This window comes from Pseudophryne corroboree, chromosome 8, assembly GCF_028390025.1.
Source record: "Pseudophryne corroboree isolate aPseCor3 chromosome 8, aPseCor3.hap2, whole genome shotgun sequence".
Lineage (NCBI taxonomy): Eukaryota > Metazoa > Chordata > Amphibia > Anura > Myobatrachidae > Pseudophryne > Pseudophryne corroboree.
Genome location: NC_086451.1, coordinates 416,579,672 through 416,600,814, shown reverse-complemented (window position 1 = coordinate 416,600,814; position 21,143 = coordinate 416,579,672). Strand labels below are relative to the sequence as shown.

Genomic DNA, 21,143 nt, shown 5'->3' with positions numbered 1-21,143 from the left:
TATTTTTTTGAAGTGCTATCCTGTCTGACACTGCAGTGCCACTCCTAGATGGGCCAGGTGTTTGTGTCGGCCACTTGGGTCGCTTAGCTTAGTCATCCAGCGACCTCGGTGCAAATTTTAGGACTAAAAATCATATTGTGAGGTGTGAGGTGTTCAGAATAGACTGGAAATGAGTGGAAATTATGGTTATTGAGGTTAATAATACTATGGGATCAAAATGACCCCCAAATTCTATGATTTAAGCTGTTTTTGAGGGTTTTTGTAAAAAAACACAGAATCCAAAACACACCCGAATCCGACAAAAAAATTTCAGGGAGGTTTTGCCAAACGCGTCCGAATCCAAAACACGGCCGCGGATCCGTATCCAAAACCAAAACACAAAACCCGAAAAATGTCCGGTGCACATCACTATGTGAAAATGGTGAAGCTTCCCGTTGTTAAACTATGAAAATTATGGCCCAGATTTATCAACTCTCGGAGAATGATAAATTGCACAGTGATAAAGTACCAACCAATCAGCACCTGTCATTTTGCAAACACAGGGGCATTAACCTGGAGAAGGCATAAGGAAGTGATAAACCAGTGATATGTGCAAGGTGATAAAGGCACCAGCCAATCAGATCCTAACTGTTAATTTACATATTGTAGCTGTTGTTCTGGTGCGTTTATCACATTGCACATATCACTGGTTTATCACTTCCTTATGCCTTCTCCAGGTTAATACATCTGCCCCAATGTTTGTAACATAGCAGTTAGGAGCTGATTGGTTGGGACTTTATCACTGTGAAATGTATCACTCTCCAAGGCTTGATAAATCTGGGCCTATTAGTATTTTCAGAGCTGGGCCACATCAGGACTGATAGGTAAGTATAAGATATCTGTGATATCTCTGATATCTCCTGGGTTACCTTTTTAATGAGAGCCCCAATGTTTAATTTCTATCCTACTTTTGTAAAAATGAAGTGAGACTAGCCCCTAAATGAGAAAACAAATATGTAAATAATAATATAATAAAATATAAAAGTAGTTACAATTATTTTTTAAGCAATAAAAGTAAAGACGATCTTTGTGCAGCATGCTGACACTCTAGTTACATAACACCTGATGTAATGTGTGGATGAAGTTGAACAGTCTCTCCTAAGAGAAAGTAAAGTAGCTCCTTCCCAGCAGGCACTGCAGCTTCCAAGTTACTGGTTGTTCCAGTTCTGTCACTTCCCTATCGATTCTGCAACATGTCTGAATGAGTCTGTCCAAGTCTGTGGGAGCTGTGGAAGATCCTGTGATCCTTCCCTGTGACCTGCTGATCAGGTAAAGGGTGTCCAAGGGGAGTGTCTGTAGGAGCCTGCGGAGATACCAATGTGACAGAAGATTAATTGTACACGGTGTGGGTACAAGCATATGTATCTCTTGCCTGGTTCCCTTACTGCTCATACTGTGATACATGCATCATCCACGGGTTCCCTCAGACAGACTGAAGGGGTCCTTCAGCCCTTTCATATTCAACTCAAAAGAATCTATTTAATGCTTAGGGGGTTATCCAATTACTGTGGTTAATTGTCTCACGGGGGGGTTATCCAATTAGCCCCGTAAAGCTGCAGCATGTGCCGGCATTTCGGGGATTTTGTTTCACCTGCCTCAAGTAGTTAAAAATGGGTCTGTTTCTACCGAAAACACACAGGTTTCACTGAACTTGTGTGTTTTCGGGAGATAATGTATTTTTTACAGGCGATCAAATTGAATAGCCTGTAAAAAAAATACGGGTGAAACATTGGGAAAAATGGGGGAGAATGGGCATTTTTCACACCCGATGTTTCTTCACTTGTACTTGGATACCCCCCTTAATGTATTAGTGATGGATAAAACTTTCCCATAGGCATATTACCCGCCTTCTGGAAGATATTATTTTTCTGGAAGGTGAGACTGTAAATAAAATGTATACATACATCTGCTGCTATTAATGCGCAATTTTGTTTTCCAGTTTAAAAAAAAATGTTTTTAATTTTTTGTAATGGCAGTGCAACGCGAAATTCAAACCATGCCTCCCCTTATTAGGCGCTGGCAGGGCCGATTCTAGACCTTGTGGCGCCCCGGGCAAATGTTTCCTTTGGTGCCCCCCCAATTCAAAACAGGGACAGTGCGTGATGGCAGCATGCGGCCAAAATATAGGGGCATGGCTTCACAGGGAAGGGGAGTGGTCACAGAATAGTAGCAATTCACATTATACCGCACAGTTGTACCCCTTATACACATTATGCCATGTTAGAGCCGTTTACACGCATTACACCACAGTAGAGCAGAGCCACTTATACACATTACGCCAGGTAGAGACCCTTTTATGCACATAACGCAAGGTACAGCCCCTTATATACATTACGCAAGGTAGACCTCCTTATACACAATTCACCAGTTACAGCCCTTTTTATGCAATTATTGCCAGGTACAGCCTCTTATACACATTATGCCAGATAGAGCCCTTTTGCACATGTTATGCCAGGTAAAGCCCCTTACACACTTTACGCCAGGTAGAGCCCCTTATACACATTGTGCCAGGTAGAGCCCTTTACACACTTTGCACCAGGTAAATCCCCTTTCACACACTATGCCAGGTAGAGCCCCTTACACACATTATGCAAGGTAAAGCCCCTTACACACATTACACCAGGTAAAGCCTCTTACACACATTACACCAGGTAAAGTCCCTTTTATGCATTTTGCGCCAGGTAGAGCCCCTTACACATGTTATGCCAGGTAGAGCACCTTACACACATTGTGCCAGATAGAGCCCCTTACACACATTATGCAAGGTAGAGCCCCTTACACACATTACACCAGGTAAAGCCTCTTACACATATTACACCATGTAGAGTCCCTTTTATGCATTTTGCGCTAGGTAGAGCCCCTTACAGATGTTATGCCAGGTAGAGCCCTTTACACACATTTTGCCAGGTAGAGTCCCTTATACACGTTACACCAGGTAGAGCCACTTGTATGCATGTTTTGCCAGGTAGAGACCCTTACATACGTTATGCCAGGTAGAACCCCAGACACACATTACGCCAGGTAGAGCCTCTTTCACACATTGCGCCAGGTAGAGCCTCTTTCACACATTGCACCAGGTAGAGCACCTTACACATAATGTGCTAGGTAGAGCCCCTTACACATGTTACGCCAGGTAGAGCCCCTTATACATATTGTGCCAGGTAGAGTCCTTTGCACACTTTGCTCCAGGTAGAGCCCCTTACACACGTTAAGCCAGGTAGAGCCCCTTACACATGTTGCACCATGTAGAGCCACATAGAGGGTAAAAGTGATCTGTAGATCTGGTCTCTCCTGTTAATCTTCCAGATAGTGAAGGGATTACCGCTCCTCATGCTGCTAGTGGCAGGTAATGGAAGCTCCTCCGGCTAAGCGAGCCAGGTCTATGAAATCACCCGATGACTGTATCACTGAAGCTGCTACACTCTTTTCCTCCGCACCTCTGTTTGTGGACAGTAACTTCCCTGAGGATGAAGCCCTACATATCCAAGGAATACAGTGGAAGAGACCAAAGGTACAGCTAAATAACTCTGATCTTTCCATAGTAGATGCTACCACAGATAACCTTCACTCTGTCCTTTCCTCACAGGAGATCTGCGACTCTCCCTGCTTTATTGTAGATGGAGCTACCAGGATGGACGTGTGCCAGGGTAATCTGAGTAAGTCTCTGCAGGGATTGTACCGTGATAGGTGTGTGCCAGGAGAATCTGACTGTGGCCACCAGCATCTCCCCTCCGGGAAGTGGTGGTGCGGTGGGGTTTACAGGTTAGGGGGCCCTGGGCTGAAGCTTTGCCTAGGGTGCAGAGAGACCTTGCACTGGCCCTGCTGATAGGTGTGTGCCAGGGTAATCTGAGTAAGTCTCTGCAGGGATTGTACCGTGATAGGTGTGTGCCAGGAGAATCTCTGTGGCCACCTGCATCTCCCCTCCGGGAGGTGGTGGTGCGGTGGGGTTTGCAGGTTAGGGGGCCCTGGGCTGAAGCTTTGCCTAGGGTGCAGAGAGACCTTGCACTGGCCCTGCTGATAGGTGTGTGCCAGGGGAATCTGGGTAAGTCTCTGCAGGGATTGTACCCTGATAGGTGTGTGCCAGGGTGATCTGAGTAAGTCTCTGTAGGGATTGTACCCTGGTTGGTGTGTTCCTGACTGATCTGAGTAAGTCTCTAGGGATTGTACCCTGGTTGGTGTGTTCCTGACTGATCTGAGAAAGTCTCTACAGGGATTGTACCCTGATTGGTGTGTGCCTGACCGGAGTACGTCTCTGTAGGGATTGTACCCTGATTGGTGTGTAACTGGGAAATCTGAGTAAAGGTGCATACACACTGCGCCATATTTTAGTCAATATCACAAATTTTCCCCTTTCTGAGTGATATTGGCAAATATTTTGCACAGTGTGTATACTGCAAACAACGGCCGATGAGTGTTCCTGAGGGTCGTTAACAACACCCTCTGTCGCCGTGCGTGCAACTCAATCTGATAACATCGTCAAAAGATGCATGTACGGGCAGGCTGCGGCGTGACGCCACTGAGTGATATCGTTTGCAGTATCGCTCAGTGTGTACGCACTATAATGGACGGCCCGGGAGGGAAGGTAACACGTGGAGCGTATCGCATCGTGTGTATGCACCTTAGATCTCTGCAGGGATTGTACCCTGATTAGTGTGTGTCTGGGTAATCTGAGTAAATGTTTGCATGGATTATACCATGATTGATGCATCTCCTGATTGGTGTATGTCTGGATATTCTGAGTAAAGTCTCCGGATGGATTGCGTATCCTAATTGGTGTATGGCTGGGTAATCTGAGTGTCTCTGCAGGGATTGCGTATCCTGATTGGTGTGTGCCTGGGTAATTGAGTACATTTTTGCAGGGATTATGCCCTGATTGATGTGTATCAGGGTAATCTGAGTAAAACACCCTACACACTCAGCGATGTATGCAATTTGGACGATGATCGATCTCGTCCAAACTGACTTGCATTGAAAACCGATGGAGAACCAACGAAGAACGACTGCGGGGCCCGCTTCGTTCATCGTCAGTACCTCCACACTATACGATATGAACAATATATTGTTAGTTTCTGAACGTTATCCTGCAACATCGCTGAGTGTGTAGGGCGTAGGGAAGACAATCCCGGGCCATTTGTTCAATCCCGGGTATCGGGATTGAAAAATGGCCAATCCCGGGATTTCCGAGATACCCGGGATTGACTTTCAACTATGTGGCCGCCCCTCGCCCTGCCCCGTGGCCGCCCCACCTGCCCCGCACACATAACCATATAACAGGGCGGTCGGGTGGAAAACATCCTCCACTCTTTCCTGGCGGCTCCCAGCAGCGGCTGACGGCGCAGCGTGACCTCTCACGCTGCGCTGAGGAGCCGGAAGAAGGAAGCCGGGCAGCGTCTGGGCGTCCTGTGGATGCTCAACCCTGATCCCTCAATCCCCGGGATTGGAGCTTCCAATCCCGGGATTGAATCCCACCCGTTTTTGGCACTAAATCCCGGGATCCCACCAATCCTGATCCTGGGATTGTCCACCATAGTAGGGCGCTTTAGTCTCTGCAGGAACTGTACCCTGATCTCTGCATCTCCTGATTGGTGTATATCCGGGTAATCTGAGTAAGGCTCTGTAGGGATTGCGTATCCTGATTGGTGTATGTCCGGGTAATCTGAGTAAATCTCTGTAGGGATTGCGTATCCTGATTGGTGTGTGTCCAGGTAATCTGAGTAAATCTCTGTAGGGATTGCGTATCCTGATTGGTGTATGTCCGGGTAATCTGAGTAAGTCTCTGTAGGGATTGCGTATCCTGATTGGTGTGTGTCCAGGTAATCTGAGTAAATCTCTGTAGGGATTGCGTATCCTGATTGGTGTGTGTCCAGGTAATCTGAGTAAATCTCTGTAGGGATTGCGTATCCTGATTGGTGTATGTCCGGGTAAACTGAGTAAGTCTCTGTAGGGATTGCGTATCCTGATTGGTGTGTGTCCAGGTAATCTGAGTAAATCTCTGTAGGGATTGCGTATCCTGATTGGTGTGTGTCCAGGTAATCTGAGTAAATCTCTGCAGGGATTGTGCCCTGGGTGATCTAAATAAAGATGGCTACACACTGTCACAATTTAACAGAGGAGCTGCCGTCACCCTGACAGAGCGGGCGATCCAGGTAAACATATACACTTACCGATCAGCTGCTTGATATGTTGGTCAAGAAATCAAGGTGGCCAGGTGGGATGTAGTTATGTGACCGCCGGTCACTATACCTCCCACTACATCCCGCCCTCTTACAATCCCGACAGTCGGCATGCCAACTAGCAGGGACTATGCCCACGACACCCTTAGAGTGGGAATAGAACCTGTACCGAGTGCAGCAAGCCCGCAAGGGGTTTGATGCTCTCGCAGCCCCCCCCCCCCCCATCTTCCCCGCCAGCCATCTCGATGCCGGGATCCCGGCGCTGGTATGGTGACTGGTGGTCTCCTGACCACTGGTCACACATACCCAACCCGGCGAGGCATTTCATTTGCCCGCCCATTTGTGACGTCAGCCTCTGCAGCAAATGTACGGGCGGTTAGCGGACCGTTCATTCTCACAGTCAGACATGAGGATATATCGCCCATCGGCTGTGCTGCACAGAGTATGATTGCTATTGTCATTTCTAGAGAGCCACAAATAACTGCTGGTAGGTCTTGTCCATAAACCGTGCCAAGGTAATCCTGCGCTAGCTGATTGGGTATCTAGTCTTGGTGATCACTGAAATAATTAGGTACCACTGATTCAGTTCAGTAGCAAACCAGAATGCTATGTACCATGGTACCTCTTATGTATGTCTTTTTTCACTCATGATTGGTCGAGTGCCAATATGACCTGTGTATATGAATGTTGGGAAGTTGGGTGCTCATTCCACCAGTGTGTTTTGCTCAATGTAGCCGTCTTCCCTCTGCAGGTAACTGCTGGTTCCTGTCAGCTGTGGCCTGTCTGTCTCTGTACCCCAGTCTGCTGGAGCAAGTGGTGCCCACGGGACAAGACTTTGAGGACGGGTACAATGGCAAATTCAAATTCCAGGTAAAGCTGTCGGTCAGATGGTAGTAGGCTAGTGAATGTGCAGGAGGTTGTAGAGCTTCAAGGTCCATCATATAACATAAGATCCAGGGGCGTAGCTAGAAGTTTGTGGGCCCCATAGCAACATTTTGAAGGAGCCCCTGTCCCGATGCTTCTAGATAGACACCTCTCTGCAGCAGTTGTTCACTGTATGCCCCATAACAGTGCCCCTAGTTTATTTACTGAACTATAGTAGTGCCTTAATTAATGTTATCCCCCATAGTACTGCCCTTGTTTATTTTATAGACCATAGTATATCACATTATAGGGCTGCCGGTACACATTACGCAATAAAACACCACTAATTACTATATACAGTGTCCCCAGTTCATATTATGCCACACTATAGTGCCTCAACTTCATATTGTGCCACATTACAGTGCCCCAGTTCATATTACGGTATGTAACATTACAATGCACTCCAGTTCATTTTATAACACAGTACTGTACAATGAGCAGGTCCAGGGGTATAACTAGATATATTGTAGGCCAAAAGGCAAAATTGTGTAAGGGCCCCTATGTACCACCCATTGGTGGAAAATGTATACAACACATGTAACTTTGACAGGGAAGGTGGGCCCCTCTCTGCTCTGGGCCCCATAGAAGCAGCACTTCCTGCACCTATGGTAGCTACACTCTTGATAAGATCAATCGTTAATACATCTCATGATATCTGTCTCTCAGTTTTGGCAGTACGGACATTGGGTTGAAGTTGTGGTGGATGATCTGCTACCCACGGTTCAGATTCAGGATAATGGTAGAACTCAATCCAATTTGCTTTTCATGCACTCGAAGGACAAGGCCGAGTTCTGGAGTTCGCTTCTAGAGAAAGCCTATGCAAAGTAAGTGTGCACTGAAATGCATTGCTCTGAAATCACACAGTAACACAACGCGCTATGTTTGTGATATTAGGACATACTTGCCTACCTGACCCTCTCCATGAGGGAGAAAATGCTCTGTTCCTGGACTTTCCTGGTAATGTATGATTGCCATCACCTGTGGTGAGCTAGTTAATTGATAAGAAAGGTGTTTCACCACAGGTGATGGCAATCATACATTACCAGGAAAGTCCAGGAACAGAGCATTTTCTCCCTCATGGAGAGGGTCAGGTAGGCAAGTATGTATTAGGATTGTCGTACAGCAAAGGTGTTGGCGGCTCTAAATGGGGCGTTACCATTCCAGAGATACATAAAGAGGCCTATGGCTGCAGCTCAGCTGGGAAATCCATACTAATACGTTTTTCTGGTGGTTTTATCTAAAACCGGTATTGCAAACACAATAGACATTTGCTAATATGCCGGCCTGCTATGTTTTGTGTAAGTGTATCTAATTGTCCACCAAGTGCTGTTCTAGGTGCATGCCCACTCACCTGTCTGTCTAGCTGCCCCTTTCCTCAGGAGATGCCACCATATATCATACTTGCCTACCTGACCCTTTCCATGAGGGAGAAAATGCTCTGTTCCTGGACTATCCTGGTAATCTATGATTGCCATCACCTGTGGTGAGCTAGTTAATTGATAGGAAAGGTGTTTCACCACAGGTGATGGCAATCATACATTACCAGGAAAGTCCAGGAACAGAGCATTTTCTCCCTCATGGAGAGGGTCAGGTTGGCAAGTATGCCATATATATAACCAATATGGAGGCAGATGGGTTCTGTTGAAGGGACATGATGCTGTGGAGAAACCACTGAGCAGGTACTCTCTCTATAAGTTCACCCCACTCTATCAAGGCCTTTCCCACGTGATGATTGGGTGGCAAGTAGGGTTGGTTATATGAATAAGATCTATCGTGCCTAGGGTGTTGTCTGATGTCTAATGTTCACAGGCAAACTCCTAGTTTGGGTGGATGCGAGAAAGCATCATTGCCAGGAGTTTTGAATGTATTTTTTGAAATTGGCCTATAGCTTGCACATACAGGTGCGAGATTCTCAGTCGCTGGGTCCTGATTTACTACTTCATGTTGATGCAGGTATCTGTTTGACTGATGCGGGGATCGTGTGTAAGCGGAAACCCATGACGCCCATTGATTTTACTCTGGCAGCCACAGTTGTCAAAATTAGTGTCTGCGTTGCACCAGCCCTGTACTAGATAAAAGAGATCCGTTAGAGGCAGGCGCCCCTTCCCCAAACACATGACTGAGACTCACACAGAGCTTTCCATACACACCAGTGACACTCCCACAAGTCAGGGTGGTTACGTGTGATCACATTGTCACCACCCAGTTCCTGCCCTGAAATGGCCAATTTCATGGAAAGACAGATCCGGCCAAGTTCCATCTGACTTGGAATAGGACGGACATATACGAAGATGCGTAAAGCCACTTATGTGCATGCTTATAAATGACAAATAAGAGCGCTCAGGGAGTGATGTTATTACAGTAATGGGGAAAGGCTAGCTCACGAGCTCTGTCAGGGTGTGATGTTGCTGCAGTTATCGGGAAAGGCTGATTCAGTAGCTGTGTCAGGGTGTGATGTCACTGGAGTAAGCGGGAAATGCTGGCTCAGTAGCTGTATCAGGGTGTGATGTCACTGGAGTGATCGGGAAAGGCTGGCTCAGTAGCTGTGAAAGGGTGTGATGTCACTGCAGTAATCGGGAAAGGCTGGCTCAGCAGCTGTGTCAGGGTGTGATGTCACTGGAGTGATCGGGAAAGGCTGGCTCAGGAGCTCTGTCAGGGTGTGATGTCACTTCAGTAATCAGGAAAGGCTGGCTCAGTAGCTGTGTCAGGGTGTGATGTCACTGGAGTGATCGGGAAAGGCTGGCTCAGCAGCTGTGTCAGGATGGGATGTCACTACAGTAATCGGGAAAGGCTGGCTCAGTAGCTGTGCCAAGGTGTGATGTCACTGCAGTAATCGGGAAAGGCTGGCTCAGTAGCTGTGAAAGGGTGTGATGTCACTTCAGTAATCAGGAACGGCTGGCTCAGTAGCTGTGTCAGGGTGTGATGTCACTGGAGTGATCGGGAAAGGCTGACTCAGTGGCTGTGTCAGGATGGGATGTCACTACAGTAATCGGGAAAGGCTGGCTCAGCAGCTGTGTCAGGGTGTGATGTCACTGCAGTAATCGGGAAGGGCTGGCTTAGTAGCTGTGTCAGGGTGTGATGTCACTGGAGTGATTGGGAAAGGCTGACTCAGTGGCTGTGTCAGGATGGGATGTCACTACAGTAATCGGGAAAGGCTGGCTCAGTAGCTGTGCCAAGGTGTGATGTCACTGCAGTAATCGGGAAAGGCTGGCTCAGTAGCTGTGCCAAGGTGTGATGTCACTGCAGTAATCGGGAAAGGCTGGCTCAGTAGCTTTAAGAAGCAATTGCAATTACAGGTTGAGTCTCCCATATCCAAAATTCTGAAATACAAAATATTCCGAAATACAGCATTTTTTTAGCACAACTGAGATAGTGACACATTTGGGGGGTCATTCCGAGTTGATCGTAGCTGTGCTAAATTTAGCACAGCTACGATCATGAACTCAGACATGCGGGGGGACGCCCAGCACAGGGCTAGTCCGCCCCGCATGTCAGTGCCGCTCCCCCCCCCCCCCTCTGCAGAAGTGCAAAGGCATCGCACAGCGGCGATGCCTTTGCACTTCAAGAGTAGCTCCTCCCAGCGCAGCTTTAGCGTGCTGGTCGGGAGCTACTCATCGCTCCCCGGCCCACAGTGGCTGCGTGTGAAGTCGCGCAGCCTCTGCGGGCCACTCCCCGCACGGTCCGGCCACACCTGCGTTGGCCGGACCGCGCCCACGAAACGGCGGCCAAATGCCGCCATTTTGTCTCCTCCCGCCCAGCGACCACCTCTGCCTGTCAATCAGGCAGAGGGGATCGCCGCCCTGCTACGGCCTTCGGCCGTCTGGCATGCGCCGGCGCACTACGGTGCCGGCGCATGCGCAGTGGGTACCCGTTCGCTCGGCTGCGATAAAAAGCAGCGAGCGAACGGGTCAGAATGACCCCCTTGGTTTCTGATGGTTCAATGCACATAATCTTTGTAATGCAAAAAATAAAAACAACTATTGTATAAAATTATCTTCGGGCTGTGTATATAAGGTGTATATGAAACATAAATTAATTTTGTGTATGTACACAAAGTTTGTTTCATGCACAAAGTTATTCAAAATGTTGTATAAAATTACCTTCAGGCTGTGTGTATAAGGTGTAGTATATGTTATTTAAAGCTAACAGAACCAATGTATTTCCCTCTCAAGTAACGTTTCATTGCTAAGCTTGCCCGCAGTTGCCTGAGTGGTATCACGTCTCACAGTTACCCCAAACTATGCCCATTGTTTAATCATGGGATGAATTGCAGACTGAAAGGTGGTTACTCGACTCTCCAGATGGGCTTTGCCGGCGAGGCTTTGGAGGATATGACTGGCGGTGTGGTACAAAGCTGCAGTACTGATGGGCCGGTATCAGAGTTATGGAATCACCTGAAGAATATGCTCCAGAAAGGAGCCCTTATCTGCTGCGGTAACACTCAGGTAAGATGTCCATGTCATCTCAGAGCACCAAGTGTTGCCCATCCCAGAAGTCACTCACCAGTCCGACTAATACTAAGGGCTAATTCAGACCTGATCGCAACAGCAGATTTGTTAGCTAATGGACAAAACCATGTGCACTGCAGGTGGGGCAGATATTACATGTGCAGAGAGAGTTAGATTTGGGTGGGTTATATTCAGTGCTTAAAGTGGTCCTAGAGAGGTGGAGGAACTCACCCCCCTCCCCAAGGAGAAAATGCAATAAAGTTATTGCGCACGCCACAAAAAAGGGGCGTGGTCACACAATAGTAATAATGCCCACAGTAGTAGCACCCCGTAATACACATAATGCCCACAGCAGTATCGCCCCTTATACAATGCCCACAATAGTAGTGCTCCTTATGCAATGTCCACTGTACTGGTAGTGCCCACAGTGGTAGTGCCCCTTATATAGAGCCCATAGTAGTGGTGCCCCTTATGCAATGCCCGCAATAGTAGTGCTCCTTATGTCCCCAGGAGTGATGCCCCTTATGAAGTGCCCCCTTTACAATGCCCTCATTAGTAGTGCCCCCAGTAGTAATGCCCTTAATGGTAATGCCCCCAGTAGTAATGTTGCCTATAGTAATGTCATTTAGCCCCATGTAGTTTAGCCCCAGTAGTTATGCCCCCAGTGGTAATGCCCCTGCAGTTATGACCCCAGTAGTTTAGCCCCCAGTTGTTTAGCCCCTGTAGTTTAGCCCCCATGTAGTTTGCCCGTTAATAATGCCCCCAGTAGTTTGCTCACTTGTAGTTTAGAACCCAGTAGTAATGCCTCCAGTAGTAATGCCCCCTGTAGTTTGCCCCCCTTGTAGTTCAGCCCCTGTAGTTATGCCCCCAGTAGTTTAACCTCTGTAGTTATGCCCCCTTTTAGTTTGCCCCCTTGTAGTTTAGCCCCCTGTAGTTATGCTCCCTGTAGTTTAGCCACCCTGTAGTAATGCCCCCAATTTGGAATGCCCTCCTGTAGTCAGCCCCCGTTAGTAATGCCTTTAGTAGTTAGCCCCCATGTAGTAATGCCCCACTGTAGTTTGCCCCCAAGCAGTAATGCCCCTGTAGTTATACCCCCAGTAGTAATGCCCTCCTGTAGTTTGCCCCCAGTAGTTAGCCCCCTTTAGTAATGCCCCCAGTAGCTTGCCCCCTAGTAGTTTGCCCACAGTAGTAATGCCCCCCCAGTAGTAATGCCCCCAGTAGTAATGCCCCCCCAGTAGTAATGCCCCCAGTAGTTTGCCCACATTAGTAATGCCCCCCCAGTAGTAATGCCCCCCCCCCCCAGTAGTAATGCCCCCCCAGTAGTAATGCCCCAGTAGTTTGCTCACAGTAGTAAAGGCCCCAGTAATTATGCCCCCCAATAGAAGCGCCGCTACACATAGGAAAAAACAAAACAAAACTCACCATACTCACCGATCCCCGCTACCGCGTCTGACTGCTGCAGTCCTTCCGGCACCCGCTCCTCAGCACTATGAGAGAGACCTCATGACGTCTCTCTCCCATAGCGCGCACTGACAGAGCTGGAAGCCGGAGCTCAGTCGTGAGCTCCTGCCTCCGGCTGCCGCTGCGGAGAGAGAGACGCGCGCCCGCTGGTAACACAATCTCAGCGGGCGCCTGGCATCTTCCAGCAGCGGCGGCACACAGCGGGTTAGGTGAGCCGGAGGAACGCAGTTCTGCCCCGTTCCGGCTCACTTTAACCCCTGGTTATATTGTTTCTGTGCAGGGTAAATACTGGCTGCTTTATTTATACACTGCAATTTAGATTTCAGTTTGAACACACCCCACCCAAATCTAACTCTCTCTGCACATGTTACATCTGCCTCCCCTGCAGTGCACATGGTTTTGCCCATTAGCTAACAAATTTGCTGCTGCGATCAGGTCTGAATTAGGCCCTAAATACAGACACTTGGGGAAGTTAATGCCCAAGCAAGCCTAAAATCACCAGCAAACACAGGTTTCTCTTTAACGTAATATCTACTTACCGTCTGTGGACCTCAGAAAACTCCAACTTCACATGAAGTCACAAGGCTCTCCCACAGCATCTGTAAACAGAAAAGTCTGGGCCGCAACAAGTTCATGATTGGACATCTTGCGACACCATGTAGAGCCCCTTTTATACATTACAGCAGACAGCGTCCCCCTTTTTACACATTATGGCACACAGCGTCCCCTTTTTATACATTACGGCAGACAGTCCCCCTTTTTACACATTACGGCAGACAGCGTCCCCTTTTTACACATTACGGCAGACAGCGTCCCCTTTTTTACACATTACGGCAGACAGCCTCCCCCTTTTTTACACATTACAGCAGACAGCATCCCCTTTTTTAACATTACGGCAGACAGCGTCCCCTTTTTACACATTACAGCAGACAGTGTCCCCGTTTTTACACATTACGGCAGACGTGTCCCCCTTTATACACATTGCAGCAGCCAGCATCCCCCTTTTTACACATTACGGCAGCCAGTCCCCCTTTTTACACATTGCGGCAGCCAGGCCCCCTTTTTACATATTACGGCAGACGGTGTGCCCCTTTTTACACATTACGGCAGGCAGTCCCCCTTTTTACACATTGCGGCAGCCATGCCCCCTTTTTACACATTACAGCAGCCAGTCTCCCTTTTTACACATTACGGCAGCCAGTCCACCCTTTTTACACATTGCGGCAGCCAGGCCCCCTTTTTACATATTACGGCAGACGGTGTACCCCTTTTTACACATTATGGCAGACGGTGTCCCCCAGAGAGAGAGAGAGAGAGAGAGAGAGAGAGATACTTACCATCTCCCCGCTGACAGGCTCCTCGTGCTGGCAGCTCCCTCGGTGCAGGCATCGGACAAGGAGGAGGAGAGAGGGGGACTGGAGCCTCAGCAGCGCTATTTCACAGGTTCTCAAACTCGGTCCTCAGGACCCCACACGGTGCATGTTTTGCAGGTCTCCTCACAGAATCACAAGTGAAATAATTAGCTCCACCTGTGGACCGTATAAAATGTGTCAGTGAGTAATTAATACACCTGTGCACCTGCTGGGTTACCTGCAAAACATGCACTGTGTGGGGTCCTGAGGACCGAGTTTGAGAACCTATGCGCTATTTTATTAGTAGTAAGCGCCGCTGCAGCTGTCCCCTCTCCTTCCGTATTGGCTGCCCGGCGCTTCTGTGGATGCTGGGATGGAGGAACCACATCCCAGCATCCACAGCAGCGCCGGGCAGCCAATACGGAAGAAGAGGGGACAGCTGCAGCGGCGCTTACTACCAATGAAATAGCGCTGCTGCGGCTCCAGTCCCCCTCCCTCCTCCTACTTCTCCGCTGCCCGGCGCTGCTCTCTTCTCCCTCCACAGCGCACACAGCAGAGGCGGCATGTAATGAGTCAATTTGAGGCAGGCAGTGACACTTTACATTAAACGCAGGATGTTTGTCTGCATGCATGGCTGTAACAGCTGAAGCGCTGCAGTGTTACAGGAAATTGCGTTACCTGTGCATGGATTAGTGTCACTGCATTATTTAATAATTGCGTTATGATTCACAAAGCTGCGGCTACTTAATCTGTCGCTGTCAGTGAGAGAGTTCGAGACAAATCCTCTATTCCGCAACATGCCGTACATGTTTGTTTGGGATCCAGTCTCTAGGTCGACAGTAACTAGGTCGACAGTAACTAGGTCGACCACTATTGGTTGACAGGGTTTCTAGGTCGATAGGGCCTCTAGGTCGACATGTTCTAGGTCGACAGGTCAAAAGGTCGACACAAGTTTTTCACAATCTTTTTCTTTTTTTGAACCTTTTCATACTTAACGATCCACGCGGACTACAATTGGGAACGGTAACCTGTGCCGAGCGCAGCGGAGCGAGGCACCTTGCCCGAACGCGAGCCATGCGAGGGGACATGGTGCACTAATTGGGGTTCCCCGTCACTCTACGAAGAAAACGACACTAACCCCCCATAAAAAACTCATGTCGACCTTTTGACTTGTCGACCTAAACCATGTCGACCTAGAGACCCTGTCGACCTAGTTACTGTCGACCAATAGTGGTCGACCTAGACACTGTCGACCTAGTTACTATCTACCTTCCATACCACACCCGTTTGGTTATCAAAGCATGCACTACTTCACACTAATATATTAAACATACTCATTGACTAACAAAATATATTGTACTAATGTTGAACATATTATACAACCTCATTGACTGACATAACATACAGACCATTGTCCAGCATATTACACAGCACCAATGGCTAGATTATAACACAGTCCTAATGTGTCCATTTTATTGTACTGTCCCAATTACCAGCAGATTAAAGGGCCCATTTATCAAACAATGGGGGTAATTCTGAGTTAATCGCAGCAGCAAGTTTGTTAGCAATTGGGCAAAACCATGTGCACTGCAGGGGAGGCAGATATAACATGTGCAGAGAGAGATAGATTTGGGTGTGGTGAGTTAAATCTGCAATCTAAATTGCAGTGTAAAAGTAAAACAGCCAGTATTTACCCTGCACAGAAACAAAATAACCCACCCAAATCTAACTCTCTCTGCAAATGTTATATCTGCCCCCCTGCAGTGCACATGGTTTTGCCCAACTGCTAAAATATTTCCTGCTGCGATCAACTTGGAATTACCCCCAATATTTGCAGCTGTTTCCCCAAAAAAGAAAGTCTTATTGACATGCATTTGGGGGTGGCGTCCGGATCCATTTTACAAAACGGGGGCGGTGTGTCGGGTGCAGGGGTGTCGTTGTCGGGTGTCGTTGGACTTCCAGGATTCGTCAGACCAGTTTACGACTTTTAGTCTGAGTTAACTTCGACTATCACAGACTGGCAGAGTGCTGCATCCAGTGGTGATCCGATGCCGTGACTGTCTGCTACAGACGCCTCCTGCTGCATCTGCATTTTACTTGTGCGGTATTGCACAGCCGCTTTCCTACAGCTATGCAACAAAGTACAAATCGGAATCAGGCTAAGAAGGACGTTATTTCAGCTGCAGGCACTCTCATATGTAACTGCTCTGGCTGTCTCTCCTTCACAGATTTCACATAGGTATGAGAGCTTTGTGACGGAGTGGTACCCCTGACATAACATTTAACCAGCAATTACTATAACTGCAGCCACCACTTTCTCACAGCTATAGATGTCAGTCTCGGTGGTCACATGACATGCTACTGCTGGTCGTATTTCAGAGCTGTTGTCCTAAAATCAGCATTTACGCTACATATATGCCCAGGATACAGTCTTTGTAACAACACCAAGCACACTTTTCATCATTTGTACAACAGAAACAAAAAAACATACAATAAAAAGTACGATAAACCTGGATGTCAACCAAGTTCTATCATAGAATGTTCACTGTTCACATCAAAACATTTTTCACCATAACTACACATTCAACCTCTGTTCAACTGTCGGAGAATAGAATTGACCCCATAGTGTGTGTGTGTGTGTGTATATATATATATATATATATATATATATATATATATATAGATATAGATAGATAGATATATAGATAGATGTTTTGTTTGTGAGACTCTTAATAGTTCTGTTGGAAGTAAACAGCACACACTACTAAAGTCCAGTGGAATTTCATCTTAGTAACATGTTTATAACAGTCATCATAATAACCAATCGAATTGTCTTGTAAAAGTACCCTCCCCTTTCAGTTTTCTAATAAGTGTCCCCATAGTAAAGTAGCTATTCTTTTCTGCTGTAGGTCAGGTATGTGCTGGACGCCACCAAGGAACTCACTGTGCATGTCCAGCGCTGAAACAGAGCATGCACACTTCATTTAAATACCGAAAAGTAGAGCAATAATTATCACATTTTTGGGCTTTTATCGCAATCACATTTTCAATAAAAAAAAAAAAGATACATACTTAATGCATAAAAGTCGAAAAAGTCACGAAAAACACACGATAAGTGACAAAAAATATGTCGAAACTTATCAAATTTTTTATACATCAGGCCCATTCTAATCATATAGGCTCGGAAATGTATGTAATCTAGATGTGTTGTGTTTTCCTTCTCCCCTCGATACCTCCGTGATACTGATCACAGATCTGAACTTGTTATCCTGTAGGGAGAAATTGAGACTACCAATCTGATGGGGATTCTCAGCCACCACATGTACTCAGTGACTGCGACAAAAGAGGTGAGCAGACTGGAGGGCCGCATCGTCATATGATGCACGGTTTCTAGCAGGCCATACATTTCTGAATCAGACCCAGTACAATCACTCATACTGTACATAACAAGCCACCTGACCTATGTACATTATCAGGAACCCACCGCATCCGGCAGAGTAACCCCCCGATTTCCCTAGTTCACCTGTAGAACCGGCTTCAAGCCTGATAAATTACACACCACCATATCAATCTTCATTCTGGTCATTACTGTTCATCACAGTAAGTGATATAGCGGGCTGCCACTTCATGTGGGGGACAATTTCCTAACAACAACCACAATAGAGAACTGCTCGCAGATGTGTAGGGACATTGTTCTCATGTCTGAAATGATCTTACACATGGGATAAATGTCATCATCATTCCCACCTTTATGTATTAATAAAATATGAGATGTTCCCCATAATCTCATCAGCTTCAACACCCTTGGCCGAAATTGACCCAGTATTAAGGCCCACACCATATGTTTGTGGGTGACCTACATGATATCACAGTATATCTGTTTTCCTGTAAATGAAAGGATCATCTATTCCCTATTTTCTCCCCCCTCCCCTTCTCCCAGTAGACAAAACCCTTCACACACCCTTTCAATCTAGTGTGTGTGTGTGTGTGTGTGTGTGTGTGTGTGTGTTAGATTAAGATGGGTGCAATGTCTTAAGGTGCCCATACATTAATATGACTCCTCCGAGGATCGCATATGATACATTGTATGCAGTCCTTTTGCATATGATGTATCGTATGCGATCCCAGCCAAGGCTACCGGAGCCCGCCGCCTCCGAGAAATCTATAGTGCAGCCTCCACGATCCACAGGCTCCGATCCGATAAGCACGGGACCACGGATCGGATTGACCTGCAATTTGCCACTTTTCATCTGATTTATTGGCCCAATGCATCGAAATCAGATGAAATCGGGCAAAATCACACTAGTGCAGTGGTTCCCAAAATTTGGGGATAAACGGCACCCTGGAGTGTCAGATTTTTGTTTCACGGCACCCCTAGGCCACAAGTTTCTTATTGAGAAATTTAGAAAAAAATATTAGATTAAGTAAATTATTTTTATATGTCATCCTTAGGGTCAGTTGTGTGGTGAGGGACAAGATTTGCTTCTGTATGTCCACATATTTTATAATTGGCAGCCACCAGCACTGGTTTTGCCTATTAAATTGACAATAAATAGTTTGAATTGGTCCTTGACAACCAACCTGAGGCACCCCTGCAAGTGTCCCGCGGCACCCCAGGGTGCCACGGCACACAGTTTGGGAACCACTGCACTAGTGTATGGGAACTTTAAGAGAGGGCGCTAGTCTAGATTAAAGATTGTCAGAAGTGAAAACAATTCTACCAAGTGAACCTTTACGGTTACAATCATATGTGAAATAGTCTTTTTAAAAGATTACTGACATAATATATGACACCCTTATAAAAACAAAATGGTATTTATTTTCTAATACTCTTGCACTTAGCTTAATAAGCACAATTCCAATCAATGAATGATACATAAAAAAAATTCTACATTTGAGCATGTACAGTTCACCCTTTTGTTGGAGTCAATATTCATAATTTCATATTCTCAGAGTGGGTCCAGTGAATGGTTACCCTACGCGTTTCATCTCCAAGAGATAGATAGATAGATAGATAGATAGATAGATAGATAGACTGTATAGCGTATATAGATATATATAGTGTATGTTAGAATTCAAGCTTAGGCGGCACTCAGGAGACTGAATATTCATTTGAGAAGTTTACTTTATTGCGTCATAGTCCGACACACGTTTTGGGACACAGCTGACGTCAGGGACAAACGTCCCTGATGACGGGTTGTTTCCCGAAACATATGTCGGACTATGATGCATTAAAGTACACTTCTCAAATGAATATTCAATCTCATGAGTGCCGCCTAAACTGGGATTCTGTGCGAGGTACAAACATACCGTGGAGGGCACCGGAGCATATACACAGCCGTGATTGGGTCAAGTGTCGGGTACAGAACTGTTTTATATATATATATATATATATATATATAGTATGAAATACACTTGATTATACCACTTTCATACCTAAAATGCAGTAACTTACCCGGGAATACGGTCCCGGGATCAGGCAGTGACATTCCCGGGTAAGGCGCCTTCACACCGCAGTCAGCAGCCCGGCATATTGCCGGGTTGCTGACGTCAGCGGTGACGCGGCGGGGGCGGCATATGGAGATCACATGATCGCCAAGCGCCGCCCGTACATAGAGAGTGAACGGATGCCGGGTCGCAATGACCCGGCTCCCATTCACACCGCACATGAACACGGGTTATGCGCATTCTAGTGCCAAAAACCCATGTTCAGAGGTGCTGGTGTGAAATGGGTATTAATGATGAGAAGCTATGCACACATAATCCCACCGCCTTGTGCAAGTAAGCCTGCACTGTCAGCATCCATTAACAAACCCATCATCCTTTGTGGTTAATGTCTTCAGGCTGTTACAGGAAACTCTAAAAGCCCATGCTGTCACGGAAACACTAATATTAGAGTACAGCCTTACAGACGGACAGATAATAACAGCAACTTCTTATACAGAGAATAACAATCCGGCTCTGTTTGAAACAACATGCCCAAAATAACAAGGGGTGTATTTACTAAAGCTTCTAAAACAGACAAGTGGTTGCGTTGCCCATAGCAATCAAGATTCTTGCTATCATTTCTCTATTGCATTCTAGAAGATGATAGCCTGAATCTGATTGGTTGCTAGGGGCAACACCACCAGCGCTCTTTAGTAAATCTACCCCCAAGTGTCTCAGTTCATTTCCCTATAGCAGCAGAAACTCCTTTGTAAAATAAATAGACCTATCTTCTGCTAAAGCTGGATGCACACCTATGGAATTATCATGCTGATCACCTGATATCGGCTGATTGGTCTGATGACGGCATAGGTGTGTAAGCAGGAGGGCTAGCTGATAAATGGTCTGGAATGGTTGGATCGGGAGGTCGCATCTTAGGAGCTGCTTAAAAATTGAGATGCACGATCTCCTGATCCCCTTGAAGAAAGTACACACTAAAGGCATGATGTAGATGTGGACGATGGTGAGAGCCTGTTTACAACCACCGGCTATTTACACCGTCCATGGCCATTCAAAGTGGGCGATGCAGTACTTTTTCCAGCGCACGCAAATACACAAAGGAAAGGCTGAAACTAGCATTTGCATATTACAGTAGCCACGAATCTGGAAAATTTAGTGTTAGCAGATGCAGCTGTGCCCTTCTCTGAACCAGTGCCTGTTAGTATCAGACTTGCATTTAAGCTTTCCACGCAGTCTGCAATATATGTTGGTGGCCAAATTGGACTCTGTATGTATCACCTGTGCTGAGCGGCAGCATCTGT

General features: G+C 46.8%; 1 protein-coding gene and 1 long non-coding RNA gene across 5 annotated transcripts in view; one reads left to right on the top strand and one right to left on the bottom strand.

Annotated features, from left to right (window-relative positions):
- Window positions 1-1,220: 1,220 nt before the first annotated feature.
- Window positions 1,221-21,143, top strand: part of LOC134949388 (calpain-1 catalytic subunit-like) — a 91,563-nt gene continuing 71,640 nt past the window's right edge. For all 4 annotated transcript variants that reach the window (XR_010183153.1, XM_063937933.1, XM_063937932.1 and 1 more), the window contains exons 1-7: window positions 1,221-1,308; window positions 3,346-3,550; window positions 3,626-3,695; window positions 6,964-7,082; window positions 7,803-7,960; window positions 11,410-11,581; window positions 17,673-17,744. Coding sequence is in view for 3 of the 4 variants with exons in the window: in XM_063937933.1 (XP_063794003.1) it covers window positions 3,389-3,550; window positions 3,626-3,695; window positions 6,964-7,082; window positions 7,803-7,960; window positions 11,410-11,581; window positions 17,673-17,744 (753 nt within the window). In the remaining variant the exon portion in view is untranslated. The remainder of the gene's footprint in view (window positions 1,309-3,345; window positions 3,551-3,625; window positions 3,696-6,963; window positions 7,083-7,802; window positions 7,961-11,409; window positions 11,582-17,672; window positions 17,745-21,143) is intronic.
- The window catches only part of LOC134949389 (uncharacterized), a 37,078-nt gene continuing 17,171 nt past the window's right edge, over window positions 1,237-21,143 (bottom strand). The window contains exon 5 of the long non-coding RNA XR_010183154.1: window positions 1,237-1,342. This is a non-coding gene — a long non-coding RNA (uncharacterized LOC134949389). The remainder of the gene's footprint in view (window positions 1,343-21,143) is intronic.